Raw genomic sequence first — 17,933 nt, forward strand, 5'->3', positions numbered from 1 at the left:
ATGGTTGGCGAGCATGTCACACGTCGGCTTAGCGCAGACTATCGCATGACACATGCGGTGCGCGTGCGCAATCTGCTAAAATTTCACACAACCACGTTACACAACGACTATCCCACGTGCTCGCTTCATTTACCAGGAAAACTATCGACTTTATCTTTCCTTGATAAGCATTTTCATGTTTTGTTGACTTGGCGCAAACTTGCTTGTTTCTTTACTACCACGTAGAACTACTTTTGCCTCAATTTTTACTAACTAAAGCAAATACGTATCGTCTATTTGCGCTTACGTCGCAAGGCCGATAATCGTGTTTCAAGGTCTGGTCGATGAATTTGCAATCGGCTATTATTTCGCTCAGCAGACGGTGGCGATCACTAGATAGATCAATATCAAGTCACCATCACCGCACACCAGTTTAACAGGTAGTTATTTTTACACCCATACATTCCGCGGACGTTGTATGGTGGGGAGCCGAGCCCACTCCAATGCCGCCTCTGATTGGCTGACAAACATCGTATGATGTTTCTTTGCGTGTGTGAAAGTTGAATACTTATAGCACACGTTCACATCCAATCGGTTCGGAATACAATTGAGGTCTTTGAATGAAGAATTAAGAGCAATAGTAGCTGTTGTGTTGCGGTTATAGATGTTCTGCATGAACCATTACGTCCATCATTCTGTGTCATTCATATTAATTGATGATAGGTACTTATAACAATAGTTCTAAAAATAAACATGGTCTGGCCAATGCCAATGTTATTGATTTCAATGGATTCGTCGGCAGAAATCATACTTCACGGTGTTTATCAATGTTTGTCACTTGCCGGAGGGCCGGAGATTATCATGTTGTTTTCTTTAAGCTATATAAGTGAGGAAAATTTTGAGAGTTGGATTATGTAATGACGACTTAGCTTGTGACGAATTAATAATACTTAAGTGCTCTTAAATATTATTAAGAAATCGTACACCAATCGAACTAGGGTTGAATTAGGATTCGAGGCTTTACATTAACAAGATACCTTCGTGCTTTACTGATCTATCCTTATTTTCCACTATACCATGTCATGTGTTTATTTTTATAACACCTGCTTGCACCTCGTGCGCAGAACAGTATTTATCTATTACAATACTTACATATAAAAATCACACAGTTTCAACGTGTTTCTTACATTAAAATAGTTAACCAGTTAACAGACATAGTTGATTGAAGATGCCATAGAAAATGAACATCGCCTTGACATTACGTCTCTTACGCCCTACTTGTCCTGATTAATCAATAACCTACTTACTGTGGTGACTATGGCCAGTGTGATAAGATTGTTGTTTTTCTTTGAGAATTTGTTGCAAAACGTGAGGTGAAATGGTTATGAGTATGACGTCACTGAATCGGTAAACAGCCGTTGTGCCAAGTCTCGTCGCGAGATGAAAACGTACTTGTGCTGCGGACATGGAAACATTTTTACACGTTTGTAAACATGTTTTTTAAAGATTTTTAGACATAGTTACTTGCGAATTTATCGAAATTATGCGCAGGTCACCCTTTCTGTTCGGCATATTCAGTGCCAGTTACAGTTCCTACATATGTTAAATGTATATTACTTATATAGGTACTATTTAAGAAACAAATTGAAAACAAACCGGTTGGATAATGTTGATGAGACACAGACACAGATCTGAAAAGTTTTATCATAATTTAATCAATTGGTCCATTTTGGGCAGGAGCACAGTTTACATTTTTATAACTTGTCTTTACAAAAGATTTTGCTATGTACGGTGGCCTGCGCCTAAAAGTATACAGGCGGAGTTTTTAAAATAGCGATCCCTGATGATGAAGGGACCAGCTACATCTGTTATAAATTCGGGGATGTGTTGTGTGTGATGTGTGTAGCATTGGTGTTTATATAGATGTGCTTGAGCAGCATGTGAGCTTGAGATCGCTATTTTAAAACCTCCGCCTGTATACTTTTGGGCGCAGGCCACTGCATGTACGTACAAAAATTACTTATATGTTTTGTGCATAACTAATACAATATCCATTTCAGACCTCATGATTTTTTTAATCGAAAATGTGATGTATTCGGACAATATGCGTCAAAATATCCCAATACGGACTCGTAAATTGATTTAAGTTAAGAAAGTTAGAGATAATTATTCATTAAATACGATACGATACATTGGATAAGGATCCTGTATAACAGCTGTCACAGACAAACACGTTGTATGTATGCAGCTGTGCAGGAGATCCGTTGAAACAACGAGGGTCCTATTAGACAGACTCCCTTTTCTTTGAACTTTTCCATTATAATGACTTGAAGAATAACAACGTTTAGTTTCTGTATTTACAAATACCTATCTGCATTTTGATAAGTATTATTAATCCCTCTAAACTTGTATTGTTGTAGTTATTACTGTTTCTCATCGCTCGAGTTTCATCAATATAATTATTAATACATAACATGCTTAGTTTTGTTACTAATAATTTACCCATTTACATTTTGGTAAGTATTATTATTACCTACCTAACACTGAAGGCTAATGGAAATTATTTAAATGGTGAGTACTTCTGAGAAATTGGAATCGGCAAACATGACAGGTTGTAATTCAACGAATTGTTAGCTTTTTTTTACCGATGACGTCGAAAAAAGGAGTACGTATAATATGTATTTTTTGTTCCTGTCCATCGCGGCATAAAAAAGCGTACATTAATAAAATTTCACGTATCACAAATAAATAACTTCTGAGCAAATTAATGGGCTCCTCGGATGTTGCTGTGACTTATGGTGTCTGCTGGTGCTGTCTGATAGCTAATTTCTGAGAAAATATGACTACACCTAAGTATACCTGTATACATCCATAGTTGGATGAGATGAGAGTGGCATGGTATCCAACCTTTATCAAACTTTAATATCAATGCCACAATAAATATTTTTACATCTTGTAACAAACGGGGCCTTTCTGAAATTGTGTTAGGGGCCGTCCATTAATCACGTGAGGCTCAAATGGGGGGGGGAGGGGGTACTGAAAACCTCACGAAACATCACTAGGGGGGAGGGGGGGTTCTCGTTAGACATCACGTGTATTAATTTTTGTCAAAAATTAGGTATTTCTGAACCGATATTTTGGACGGCGCAAAAATTTTAACGATTTGTAGTGACCTATATTTTTTCTAGTCAAAAATAGCCTTTACATAGACTTCCAAAAAAATACACGTGATCCAGGGGGGGGAGGGGGATTTGGTCCCAAACCTCACCAAATATCACCAGGGGGGAGGGGGGGTCAAAAAATGAGAAAAACGACCTCACGTGATTAATGGACGGCCCCTTTGTTATTATATTTATTAGCAATCGTTTTTTTTTTTAATTCTATAATTTATGAGACTCACGTTGTACCTTCGTACTACCCCTACAACTACATTTATAAGAACAAATTATAATACATATTTGGTTTTATTAGGTGCAAATTACAATCACGTGCAATGCAAAAGTTCCACCTGCCAGCCATTGATCTTCCATTTACTTAATGTCACTGGAATGGAAGTTTTATATTGGTCGTGAGTTCGTGAGTGTACTTACGTACACATTATTGATAAATAATTAAGCATACATTAGTATGTTATCAACAATAATGTACGCTACATACGTAGACAGTATGACACACTCAATCACTCTTAAAGGAGATAAATTAGATAGGAAATTGCGTTGTAAAACAACACGATGTACATAAAGGAAGGAAACAATATAAATGTACTCATATATGATCAAGTAGTAGATGATTATTGGCTGTTGTATATTGTCTCTTCATACTTATAATATTATTGTCTAAACATAATTTTCCTGTAACTCTGTGCAGAAATAAAACTCGCCAGGTTTGCCTGCCCATGATATCCACTTGATAACTCTTTCCTATAATAGTCTTAGACCTTTGTACAATAAAGAAATTAATAACACTGTATAATTTACATCCATCAATTCTGAAGCAATACAACAGAAGTTTAGTAAATACGGACGGACAAACAAACATGATGAAAAGTGCTCTGTTTTAAAAAATAAACCATAATGAAAATATAAAATGGGCGCATTTAACTCTACTAGACTAGACTGTAAATATTATGAACAGAATACGATGTAGATATAACGTAGGTTAGGTATTCTGAATGTTTACCTAGTTATTGCACACCTATTACCGTCTATTGATAACAAATTAGTAGGTAGAAAGCATCGAGATTATTACTTACTAATAATGGTAATTCAGTAGGAAATAGTTTATCATTATTGAGTACATACATATCTACTAGCTCGCTAGCTTCGCTACTTTGCTTTCAAAGGTTTACGGGTGTTGTTTGCGGGATAAACTCTTTCTAAACAGTCTGCTTAGATATTTATACTTATATCCAGCAACAAAACACAATAACATTAACAAACGCATTAATATTTTCAGGTTTTGTAAAACTGTGAAAAAAACTTACTACGAAACTCGTTAAAGGTAATGTGAAACGAAACGTAAAGGTCTACCTCATAAAGGTTAATATCCACATACCTACTTTAGGTATATTGTAAGAACATTACTACGTATCAAGACGCCGAGCAACTATCTAGCGTGTAATTTTCGATTAATATACCGAATCAAATCCTAAACAACAAAAAAAGTTGCTTATGAAAGAAACAGCTGCAGTATCCATCAAATTTCTTATTCCCTCAGGGACATGCAGGTGAATCGTAATATTATAAAGTACAGCAGCAGTGTGCAGAAACGGCAAAGACATCAGGGTAACATAGTCCCGTCACGCGCTCACTTCCGTTTTGACCACGTGCGCGGCGGAAGCGTGATTCGAGGGCCCGAGCAAAGGTGTCGCATTGCAAAGTGCCAAGCAATTGATACGTGTGGAACGAATGTTCTGAGGATTAAAAACTGTTCTGCATTCAAAAATATTTAACGGTTTTATATCGGAATGGACAGACAACATTTTTTTTACTGTACGTAGAGAAATGTCAAGGTCTCTTGAGATTTGAATGTCTGAGCTTGGAAAATACAGTAGGTAGATTAAATTATTTGCATTTCATTATACTTTTATCTCAGGTCTGTGCTTCATTTTTAGTGATGTTTGCCTGTAGTATTTTATATCTATTATCCTGTCTTCGTCCTTCGAGATTTAATTCTTCACTATGTAGTAGCCCTGCTACGCGCTAAGCCTATCGCACAAGTTTAAGAGGTAGAAAGAAAAAATAAAACTAGGTACTTTTTCGATTAGTTAGTCTGGCCACACTAACAACAGTCTACCTGCCAAACCGCCACCCGTTTAAATTCATTCTTGTCCGTGCGCGCGCGGCGTTCGCACAGGTTCCTACAATATTTAAACATGTCAAAGCGAAGTCATGAAAGTGCTACGCAAGGTGAATCTCGTGAAGAGAGATGGCTAAGGAAGTTGAAGTTATATGAAGAAAAATTGAGTGCGAAAAGAAGTCGGCTTGCTGAAAATCAGCAGATATTACCTCCAGTTGAAGGAGAAGTACAAATTGAAGGTACCTACCTATAAAATTTTTACTAAATTTCCGTTGCATTCATCGGAAATGTTAATGTGATATTTATTTTTTTTGAATCCATTGAATTCTTTGGATAATCATTTGATAGTTATAACATCACCTAATGCATTCATGGGTGATGCCATTTTAATATTTCTAAATTGCCGTTGCATTCATCGGGTCATCATATTTGGGGGTATTTTTACCTTAAATCGTGTGGACAGATTTTCAAAATTCTTAATTATTTTGTTGTGCCTGTTGTATTCATCGGGCGGTAACGGTAACAAGTTATTTGAACCTACCCACCAATATTTTTTATTTGGGTTTTTATGAAAAAAAATATCTATTCGAGTTTTTTTTTTCGTATTCCAGAACATCCCGAATATAATGAGGGTATATTGGCCGGATCTCAACAGCCCGCCCATATAGAAGTTGTGTTACCAGCAGACACCGAAAGAACGGCGCCTATAGATACTGAGGCTGCTGAGTTTAGCGAAATGACGGAAACGACAGCATGTACGAGCCCTAACTGCACTACGTGCTACGTTATTGAGGAAAATATGGACGTCAGCGATTATGATCCCGATCTGTTACGAGAATTAGGAGATGAAGAAGCAGATCCCGCTGAATTCGGAGACGACTTGCAAGCGGATGTTGCCGCAAGATTCCAACGAATATTACAAGATGGTCTTAATAAAGAGGAAAAGGATGGCCTTATTAAGAAATACCCTTATCCTAAAAATGTCCCATTAGCCAAAAGTCCAACTCTAAACCCGGAAATAAGCGTTAACTTAGCGGAGGCGTGTAAGTTAAGAGACAAGAGACTACTTTCAAAGCAAGATCAGCTTGGTAAAACACTTTCAGCTTTGGGAAAGGCATTAACAAATCTGTTAAAAAAAACACCAGATATTCCAGACGTCATACGTACTCTGAATGACGCTGGTAAATTACTGGCAGACTCACATTATGCCGAGACTGATACTCGGCGATCGGTCTTAATACCTTTGATTGACAAATCTCTGGCAGATCCATTTAAAGACAGAAAAAGAGATACTTTTCTTTTCGGAGAAAAACTTGGGGATTTAGTAAAAGACTCACAGGGCATAAAAAAGACAGGCCAGTTCATTCACCCCGCTCCATCAACGAGTTCAAATTTAAATGCAAGAGGCCCATTGTCCCGAGGAAACCGACAGCAGCGCGGCGGCCAGTCGTACCATCCACGAGCCGGTGGGCCGAGAAATGTGCCGATGGGCCCGCCATATCAGAACCGACGGCGAGCAGCTCAGTACACAGCGCAGCAGCAGCCGCCAGCACGGCGCCATGTCGCGCCGCCGCCAGGCCCACCGGCGCCGGCGCGCCGTGCCCCTCCTCCACCGTACCGCCCCTCGACGAGTCGTCGAGCTTAGTGGCTCAACCTCCGCAGGTACAGGTACATTCCGGACGTTTGAAATATTTTCTTCAACAGTGGCAATCTATTACAAATGATGCATTTATATTGAAAACTGTGACTGGTTATATAATCCCCTTTAGTGAAGTACCTCATCAAAATCCAATGGATTGTCCGCGACGATCTTTTGGTAGTAATGATTTGTCAGAAGTAAAAAATGAGATTAATCATTTATTAGACATTAAAGCCATAAGGAGATGTAAAGAAACATCTGGTCAATTTGTTTCAGATATTTTCTTAATACCGAAAAGCGATGGTAGTAAACGATTTATCTTGAATTTAAAAAAACTTAATAAGTATATTTACACTGAACATTTTAAGATGGAGGATGTGAGGACTGCTACCAAGCTTATGTGTAAGGACTGCTATATGATTAATATTGATATTATGTAGTCTGAGCCTATCTGAAACCTAGTTAAACATTGTGAGATATGGCGTTTCGACTTTCTCCGTGTTCGGCATCATAAGGGTCACAGTGACAGTCCATTTTTCTCTCCACCTTTAATTTGCAAGGTGCGGGTGCCTATATAAATAGAGTGAGTCGCCCGCGCGCCTCAGTTGGTTTTTGATTTTTGAAGTGAACACTTCGGCAAATTGGCTCAATGTAGCCACGGTTCTCGTCGGCTTCGCTCCGACGGGGAAAAATATAATATTGAATTTGCGGAGTCCTCGCTGCCGGGAGCTGTAGCGTGATGCGGACCAGGCGGCGCGGGGCCTGCCGGCTACTGCGCACGCAGCCATTGCTGAGGATTTCGCAACGAAGGTTTGAGTTGATAAGCCGTGAGTAAAATGCTATTATTTACTGCTTTTAAAAGCTCAGCCACTGGTCATAATGCTCCGGCGCTTGGGGTTTTTATCCCACGCAGTAGGGTCCGATTCAATAGTCGTGGTGATGATTGATCACATATTCCGGTCCTACTAGTGGCGCTTGAGCTAGATACTTACATTAATGACCGCTTTAAGTAAAGCATATGTTAATTTTATAAAGGAAAAAATAATAAAAATATATTTTTCTACCCTCAATTTCTAATATTTTTAGAAAACAGTTGATAAAAACTTTGCTATTACAATAATGCACTTGATTATAGCTTATGTAAGGCTTTACAAACAGGAGCTTTCCAAGACCGTCATAGGATTTTTTACAGGAAGCACGTGGCTCCGAGTTTCAGTATGTTGGGACATTGTGGCATGTGCGGCGAGTAATGTGATCCGCCGGTACCTACCCGCTGAGGGTAGGCAGGCCGATTCGGTGAAATTGAAGTTTCGTGTAACCTGCACCCGGCCCTGAGCTCCTGCGCTGGCCGCCGTCTTGTGGCACCTGCATCGCAGCGTACAACCGGCCCTGCGCTCCTGCCCTGGCCACCGGTTCGTGCCACCTGCATCGCAGCATACACCCGGCCCTGTGCTCCTGCGCTGGCCGCCGTCTCGTGCCACCTGCATCGCAGCGTACACCCGGTCCTGGCCCTGGCCACCGGTTTGTGGTACCTGCATCGCTGCATAGACCCAGCCATGCACTCCTGCCCTGGCGGCTATACACCCGGTCCTGGCCCTGGCCACCGTTTTGTGCCACCGGCATCGCAGCGTACACCCGGTCCTGGCCCTGGCCACCGGTTTGTGCTACCTGCATCGCTGCATAGACCCAGCCATGCACTCCTGCCCTGGCGGCTGTGTTGTCCCACCTGCATCGCTGCGCACACCTGGCACTCCTGTTCTGGTTGCCAGATCCAAACGCCCCCTGTCTGGGAAGAGATTTTATGCTCAGCGGAACCGCCTGCACTATTGCTAGCACGGTCATCATCATCATCAGCCATCATTATGAGTGACTTATTTAGAAGGTATCGAGTAACGTGCGCTATTCATCAGTGATTTTGGCATATGCAGACGAACGTTTACTGCCAAGGTTGGTCATGTTAGCCATACAAGGGCACACCAACGAAGCCTGAGTAACCACCTGCAGTCGCCGTAGCCGCATCGGCATGGCTGCCGACAAATCGGGTAACGTGCACCGCTTCTAAAAGTGTTATAGCACTTCAATTTGATGCCTCCGCTGAGGTAGGGTATTCTATTAAAGCAGCTTTCTTCTGAACTGCCCAAAGTGACCTGTAGACTGCTCCTGGGGATAGTTGTGCAATATTTTTTTTATTTCAATGTCTCTGCTGAAGAAACTGTCTAATGCAGCTTTTGTTCTAAACTGCCTTAAGATCATTGGACTGCTCATGGGAATGGTGACGCACGGTAAGTAGGAGCGTTACTCTATACTGATGAGAAACGAACGAACGAGAGCTGTCGTGCAATCGGCACGTTTAATACATACAAACAGATAGAGCGGCTCGCGCCGCAGTGCACTGAAAGTTCGTTTTTCGTCATATAAAGTGACCCCCCAGACACTATCTTAAGTGTCATGACACATCGGCAGATTCCAGCTTTGAGTCTTTTCTTTTCTCGGCTGTGAGCAAAGTGAATCCCACCGGCGAGTGTTCAACCTAAAAGCACTGAGCTAATTCCTGATTTCGTGAAAGTCGCTGTTGCTATACCATACCGCTTCACAAGTTACCGAATTTATTATGATCCTACTGTCGGGTGATCATGATCGGAGTGTCATCGCGGTTTCTGAGTGGCACCATATTAGCTGTCTTCTTTATGTCCCAGTGGATTGTGAGTGTGTATCCGAGCTCATTGTTGAAAAATGCGTGAACCTCCTACGCAGCAGCTGTCTACTAGTTGTGTATCTAATAAATCGAGTAACGGTGCTCCTGCACGAGACGACTACCTTTTGGTAAAATTATAACTTCCACTATTCTGGGAACATGCATATACCTACTGTGTACTGTGTATCACATCACGTGTAGCCGCAGCCCTACTCAATGTACGGGGCTAGATAATAAACAATGGCAGTCGTCATTAAATTTCTATGAATTTCGAAGGTCATCATTTGGAGCACAATCCAAAGGGTGAAAGTACCTATTCATGCCTAAACGGCTTCTCTAATGAAAATGTATTTTTAATTCGATTCTGGCGCAAACGTTTCATAACTATTTTTCAACACTGTATCTGCTGAAACTACTTAGACTGACTGGTTAAGATGCAGACGTGCCGTTTTCACAATTCCATTTTGAGTAATCCTCAACTGTTTTATGGATCTTTCAGTTAGTTACGTAACTAGTTACCAAGTAAAAAAAAAAATTACTTGTGTCATGCTCGTACTCGCATCTCATTTAGGAGCTCTCTGGCCTCTAGCTGAAGGCTAAAACTGGTATATATATCTACTAAGCTAGTACAGAGTTATAACCGGGCAGCGGTGACATGGTAGCTGCTTGATTTATTAGTTTGCTGAAAACTTTCTAAATAAGTAATAATTATTAGTCATAATAAACTCTTCGCAGTTCTTTCAGAATGCAATACCAGGTCGCTGAAGTAGGTAACTTTCCTTAGCTGGACAACAACAAGCCTTTTTGTTTTAAAGAGTGCCACAGTTATTCGCCGTTCCACTGTCATATCGATGTCCAAGGACTTTTTCTTGGGTATAGCTAACTACCTAAGTTTACCTATAGATAGCCGCAAGCTATCTGCTGTTGGCGAACTGTCAGTTCTGATTGATAAGTCAGGCTCGAGGTGGCTCGTCCCCGCCACCATGATTGTTGCTTCCACAGATTAGAGAGTCTATGTTGGCTGTCGTTGCGTCAGGTCTGATCAGGTACAACTAACATCTTTACGTACCATCTTTATTTAATCGAGCTATTTTATTTTGTTTTATCTAGGTTGACTTAATGGTTTTCAAAATCGAACCTACAACAATGTAAGTAGGTACCTACCTACGTACCTTTGAAGTTGCAACAAGGCGAAGCCTTAAGGTTTTGGCCGAGACCTGCCCTTAGTGTTGACGAACATACCTAAAGGTGACCTTGTTAATGTTTTTCATATGAAGTACTGAAAATTTTACTTATCCTGGTGGCATGACTGATCATTTACTTACCCAGCTAAGACATGTTAGCCGGGTTTCATTTGTCAACTATTACAATTGTTATTGTTGTGTTAATCAATCTTTATTAATTGATGTCATCTACCAAGGAATGCTGCCAGAGCTCATAATATTCACACATGATGATACAGAATGATAGTAGCCCACAAAATCGGTGCAAAGGCTTATAAAATATCTTTCCTTCCTAGTAGGACTGCACAGGAACTCGTTAACCGCCGAGTTAGTTAGAATACAAAATTAGACTGTGTGTTACTTGTCAATCTAGAATATGAATATAGTGACCTGCATCATGTTTTGAAAAACTGAATACTTAGTTATCCGCCAGTGTCACAGCCTTTATCTAATCTTTTCCAGTAGCTGATGAGGCTGAGATATTTAGTAAAATTATCTTCCCTTCAAGCACCACTCCTCGTTCCAAGGACTAGATGCCGCGCCAGGTGTTGCAGGCCGTGTCGTCGTACAGGGCTGACTGAGCAGGTCCTCGAGGCTCCAGGGTCGGCTGCTGCATTTCTGAGGTCAGTCCAGAATTACATACCCTAGTCAGCATGTGCTGACCTGAGCCCCAGCGGCCTGGATCGATATTCTACATTTTACAGCTTTTAAATATTGTTGCAAAGTATTTCACTGGTTCCATCCATTCGGCTAGTGTATGTTAAAAATATTGCCTTGACAATAACAAGATTTTGATCAATAATTACTTATAAGTATTGCTTTCGAAGAGGCACTGTGTGTATCCATATGTATAAATACCTACCTATATGTTTAGGTACATACCTTCCATAACTTTCTGACAAGTCAGGAATAATAAGGAAGTACTTAAGTCTTATGTAGACTTATACCTTTCTTTTTAGTATATCTATTACTTAGAAATCTATGCATTATAAATTTATAGATTCAAATATTTATCTACTGATATACTCATCAGTAGCTTATGGGTCACAGTTGGTTTTCTCTCCACCATGCGATAATAAACACATCTCACAATGTTTAACTAGGTTTCAGATAGGCTCAGACTACATAATAGACGCATTTTTCCTGAAATAAAAATGACATATTATGTATCTAGCCTATCTGAAACCTAGTCATTTCTGCATGGTGATATTACAACTGAGGCGCGCGGGCGACTCACTCTATTTATATAGGCACCCGCACCTTGCAAATTAAAGGTGGAGAGAAAAATGGACTGTCACTGTGACCCTTATGATGCCGAACACGGAGAAAGTCGAAACGCCATATCTCACAATGTTTAACTAGGTTTCAGATAGGCTAGATACATAATATGTCATTTTTATTTCAGGAAAAATGCGTCTATTAAAGAGGCATATTTTTTATTGCCTATACATAAGTCTCATACAAAAATTTTACGGTTTTATTTTGAAGGGAATCTATAATTATGAGTTTCTTGCACTACCATTTGGTTTATGTTCTGCACCATATATTTTCACGAAAATTTTACAACCGGTCTTTGCCCACCTACGATCTAACGGTCTTTTATCCGTTCGTTTCTTAGATGATTTTTTGTGGTTAGGAAAGACTGCTGAAGATTGTCTTAAAAATGCTAATATTACTATACAGCTTTTGACTAGCTTAGGTTTTGTCATAAACTTTGAGAAAAGTAATTTAACTCCTCAAACTACCTGTAAATTTCTTGGTTTTTTGTTAAATTCTAACAAAATGATAATAGAATTACCAGCGTCAAAAAGACAAAAAATCTTGCAACTAATTATTACATTGACCGAGTCAACCAGAATTCGAATTCGTGATTTTGCTCGTATCCTAGGTTCTCTTACCGCAGCATGCCCCGCGATAGTTTATGGTTGGGCTCATACAAAGTCTTTAGAAAGAGCCAAATATATAGCTTTGCTGAAGAATCATGATAATTATGACGCTTTTATGACAGTTACAGATAATTTACGTGATGACCTCCATTGGTGGAAAAACAATATTTTAATTGCTGTCAATTCGATAAGAAATCAAAATTATGACATTGAAATTATACAGACGCCTCCACAACTGGTTGGGGAGCAGCCTGTGATAAAGAGAAAACGGGTGGCCTCTGGACGACCACTGAAAGCACCAATCACATAAATTATCTGGAACTGCTTGCAGCTTATTTTGGGCTTAAATCTTTTGCGGGTCAGTACCGAAATTGTAATATTCTTTTACGAGTGGATAATACGACGGCTATTTCGTATATAAACCGAATGGGTGGTGTGCAATATCCTCACTTAAATCAAATATCAAGAAAAATTTGGGATTGGTGCGAAGAACGCAGAATTTTTGTATTTGCATCATATATTCCTTCTTCGTTAAATACCGAGGCCGATGGCGAATCTAGAAAAATTAATGTTGACACAGAGTGGGAGTTAAGTTCTCAGGCATTTGCAAAAATTGTTCTACTATTCGGGGAACCATGTATTGATTTATTTGCTTCACGAATAAATACAAAATGTCCCTTATATGTATCTTGGAAAAAAGACCCGTTTGCATATAATATTGACGCCTTTACGGTCGATTGGTCGCAATATTACTTCTATGCTTTTCCACCTTTTGCTTTGATTTTAAAGACGTTAAATAAAATTGTTTCTGATAAAGCAACAGGGATTGTAGTTGTCCCTCTATGGCCATCTCAGCCATGGTATCCGTTTTACATGTCTTTGTGCATCAAAACGATTGAGGTATTTTCTCCTAGTAAGAATCTGTTATCATCTCCTTTCAGGTCAACACACCCGCTATCACGCCACCTTTCCCTGGTAGCGTGTGTGTTATCCGGGAAGGGTTCCGTAAACAAAACGTTCCAGAAGAAGCTTTAGAAATAATGCTTTCTTCGATATCGGATAATACTCGATCTCAATATACTACAAGTCTTAAATTATGGTGGATATATTGTCATAAAAATAATGTAGATTTTTTTAATTTTGATTTATCATTTTTATTGAAATTTCTTTCGGATTGTTTTGAAAACGGTTCATCATATGGAACTTTAAATAACCATCGCTCTGCGATATCTTTAATATCGACTACTAGTATAAGTGATGAACCGAGACTAAAGCGATTCTTTAAGGGAATATTTAGGCGAAAACCGATATTTCCACGTTATGATTACACATGGAACCCTAGCATTGTCTTAGATTATTTGGATACTTTGAATAATGATTCAATCAGTTTAGAAAAGTTAACAAGAAAACTAGTTATGTTATTAGCATTGTCAACAGGACAGAGGATGCAAACTTTATCTTATATAAAAATATCGAATATGAAAACTTTTGAAGATCGCATTATCATTACGATTAAAGACATGATTAAGACTTCCAGAGTTGGGAAAGCTCAACCAGTTTTGAATTTGCCTTTCTTCCATCCTCGCCCGGGTATTTGTCCAGCCTCTATGCTGCAGAAGTATTGCTCGGTTACTGCCTCCATACGCTCAAGCTCTGAGGATCACCTAATCCTAACATATAAGAAACCTTACAGACCAGCTACTTCGCAAAGCATGGGGCGCTGGATAAAGCAGACCTTAAGCGATAGTGGTATAGATACCTCAATTTTTAAAGCTCATAGCACAAGGCACGCATCAACATCTGCTGCTTCTAGAGCTGGCTTAAGTATTGACGTGATTAGAAAGACAGCTGGTTGGTCTGCGCAGTCAGCTGTCTTTGCTAATTTTTATAATAGACCGATTATTGATTCAAATACCAGTATACTTGATTGTTGTACCATTAATGATAATATGTGATGATTTTGTAAATAAATCTAGATTAAGATTAACCTTTTGGTTTTTTTTCTTTATCTTTTTTGCAACATTGATTATGACTTCTCTGAACATCTACATAGTGAAGAATTAAATCTCGAAGGACGAAGACAGGATAATTGAATGATCAAACGAACTTACCTAAGTGAAGTTCGATCTTAATTATCCTGTCTTCGTCGGAGAGATTTAAAGTCCCACCCTAACCCAAGGTTCAGTGATAACCCACTTTTATTCCCTTATATAATCAATGTTGTTATATGATACTCCGCCTACTTAGCTTACTCTGAAATAATGAATTTAAACGGGTGGCGGTTTGGCAGGTAGACTGTTGTTAGTGTGGCCAGACTAACTAATCGAAAAAGTACCTAGTTTTATTTTTTCTTTCTACCTCTTAAACTTGTGCGATAGGCTTAGCGCGTAGCAGGGCTACTACATAGTGAAGAATTAAATCTCTCCGACGAAGACAGGATAATTAAGATCGAACTTCACTTAGGTAAGTTCGTTTGATCATTCAAAAATATTATAAAAGGTAGGTACCTACTTATTTAATTCAACATAGATCCGTCGTATGATACAATGTTCCTCTATTATTTATTTATGTAAGAAAGTAGGTACTTGTGAACGTCAGTTTCTATTATTTACGAGTGGGAAGTCAACAAACTAATTGATGGCTGATATCCTTAGCTATGTGTTATAGCGTTTGACGTCACCATTCAACCTCTCTGCCCTCAAACTCATACGATAGTTTTCCATGGAACATATACCTAGTTAGGTATATATATATATATATATATATATATATATATATATATATATAGGAACATAGAAATCAGAAACAGATAGCACCTTATATATTTAAGGTAACTTTACATACGAAGCATTTATACATACCTAATATGAGACTTAACATAATTAAAACCCAAGTATACCTATGCCGACCTAGTTATCCTTGAGAGTTTCCAGCGACTTATACGGAGCTCTGCAATACTCTGTTTACAAAATGACTACACTTATCAGAAAATTCAAAAGTAGGAAACCTCCAGAAAGATTGATAACCTAATACCAGCCGCAAATCGAAAGTAGCATAACAAAAAATGGCGTAAATAAAACTGATTCCCGGGGGTTGGCAGCTACAGGATATTATATAAAATGGCTGAAAACCGCACAGCAAATCGGCCATTCTGTCGTGTCTTCGGGAACTCTGCGGCTCATTTGTCATGGTCTAAGATGGGATAACTTTTTGTTCAACCCGCTGACTCCATCCCAAATTTAAGGGAACACCAGCCTTATTATCGCCCGCCTAATGTTTCAGATGATAGTTATTATCTGTTTCCTGTCGACTGGCGATAAAGCCGTTAATTGATTGTGATTTAATTGACTTTTTCAGGGGCGACCTTCGATTTATCCCTTCGCGTCCTTCGGACAGATTAACGGTTATATCTTATACCTATACTATACATATTTATAACGGTAGTAAAAGTTGATTGGCATGATTAGGAGAGTAAGAGTCTTAATAATTAATATGCAGGTGATAAAAATTACAATGTACTTAACATGGACTTACATATACCTATAATGCTACATTAAATAATATTTAAATTACATTTATTTTATTGAGACCATAATACAATAAAAAAATAAAAAACCGACTTCAAAAAACCACTAAAATGTAAGTAATAATTTTAGTGGTTTTTTGAAGTCGGTTTTTTATTTTTTTAAATTATTATTTTATTTTATAGTTTTTAGTTTATTTGCAATAATTTTTAATCAAAAGTAAGATGCAAATGATACCAAAAAGTCTTACTAATCAATACGAATCATTCAAGCCTAAACACGAGGTAGTTGCTATATACCGTTGAGGAGTTCCCTTGACTGCCTTCCGTTTCCATCATCAGATCAGCTCAAGGTCACCATCATATTTTATTGTTATAAGAACTATATTTACGTTCTTAATTTCATTAGAATCGGTTAATATGTGTCCAAAATGGAAATTCATACCCTGTTTTACCCCTTTACCCACCCTAAGGGGTGAGATAAAATTCTGAAAAAAAAATGGGACCACCTGGAAGCTCAACCCAATACAACAAAAAAAGAATTTTCAAAATCGGTTCATAAACGGCGGAGTTATCGGTGAACATACATAAAAAAAAATATAAAAAAAAAAATAATATCCCGACGAATTGAGAACCTCCTCCTTTTTTTGAAGTCGGTTAAAAAGACGATCAAAGAATCAAAGAATAATACATTTGTGAAGTCGATTAATTGTGTTAGTTTTACATGCCCGGAGCTTACCCAAAAATGAATATCAATTTAGGTAGATTCTGAACTAACAGATGAACACGTTTTCAGTAAGTCCCAAATGTTGAAAACGTGTTATTGCAATGCCCAAGGCTCACATTCTTTTATTATTTATGACGCGATGTTGATCCTGATAGCCTTTAAACAAAACTGTAGCTGATCCCGGCTAGGGAAGTCATAAATTTCGCTAAAACAATTTCATCTGATAGGAATCGCAACTAGGTACGCGGTTTACGGTTTACCCCATAAATTCCGTTATGCCTTTTGCCTAAAAAAGCGATTCCGCGAATTTATTTGCTGTGATGGATATGAACGAAAAATTTATCAATATGCATGTCTATTGTTACAACAGTTGCAACAATGGCGTATCAATACGAGTTGAGTTATTTCAGACACAGTGTGAACCAGTAGGGAAATCTTCAATGTATAGCAATAACATTCTCTCATCTATAACAAAAGTGGGAAAATATTGCATTTTTTCGCAGGAGTGGTCTCATTTTGATCGTATTACTCTGTAGATATAGGTACTATTGCTATAGTATTGCTCTCTGGAGAGTTTCTACGCAATATTACAGCTGCAATTAATCGGAAAAAGATATAAGTACTTATACTAGATAATCTTACAGCGCTACAGTTTTATTAAATGCTAATTACTATTAGTTAGGGCCTAGTGATTATACACATAAGTATTCAATAAAAATGTAAAAATAAATTATATTGTATAAACCTAATGCATATTTCGTAGTGATTTGCAATATTCACAAATCTTTAGTCCGGGCGTACACCTATCGAGTTTTAAATGTACACAACAGTAAGAGATCTTGGCGTTATACTGGATAAAAAATTAACTTTTGTGCCGCATATTGACCACATTGTAAAAAAATCAAATAAAGCTCTTGGTTTTGTCCTTCGAAATAGCAAAGCCTTCCGGAACCCGAACACAAA

The 17,933-nt window shown here is 38.5% G+C and overlaps 2 protein-coding genes across 3 annotated transcripts in view; one reads left to right on the top strand and one right to left on the bottom strand.

Annotated features, from left to right (window-relative positions):
- Window positions 1–17,933, bottom strand: part of LOC105389464 — a 38,876-nt gene that overhangs the window by 18,076 nt on the left and 2,867 nt on the right. The window lies entirely within an intron of this gene.
- Window positions 5,118–15,165, top strand: LOC125488553. Of its 2 annotated transcripts, none has more exons than XM_048626689.1 (3): window positions 5,118–5,516; window positions 5,889–6,397; window positions 14,953–15,165. In XM_048626689.1, the coding sequence occupies exons 1-3, from the start codon at window positions 5,354–5,356 to the stop codon at window positions 14,965–14,967; spliced, it is 687 nt and encodes a 228-aa protein (XP_048482646.1). In that variant the 5' UTR covers window positions 5,118–5,353; the 3' UTR covers window positions 14,968–15,165. The 2 variants fall into 2 exon arrangements, with proteins under 2 accessions (XP_048482646.1, XP_048482645.1); XM_048626688.1 differs by lacking the exon at window positions 14,953–15,165 and adding an exon at window positions 13,662–14,707 and having other exon boundaries at window positions 5,889–6,939.

Source organism: Plutella xylostella, chromosome 17, assembly GCF_932276165.1.
Source record: "Plutella xylostella chromosome 17, ilPluXylo3.1, whole genome shotgun sequence".
Taxonomy (NCBI): Eukaryota; Metazoa; Arthropoda; class Insecta; order Lepidoptera; family Plutellidae; genus Plutella; species Plutella xylostella.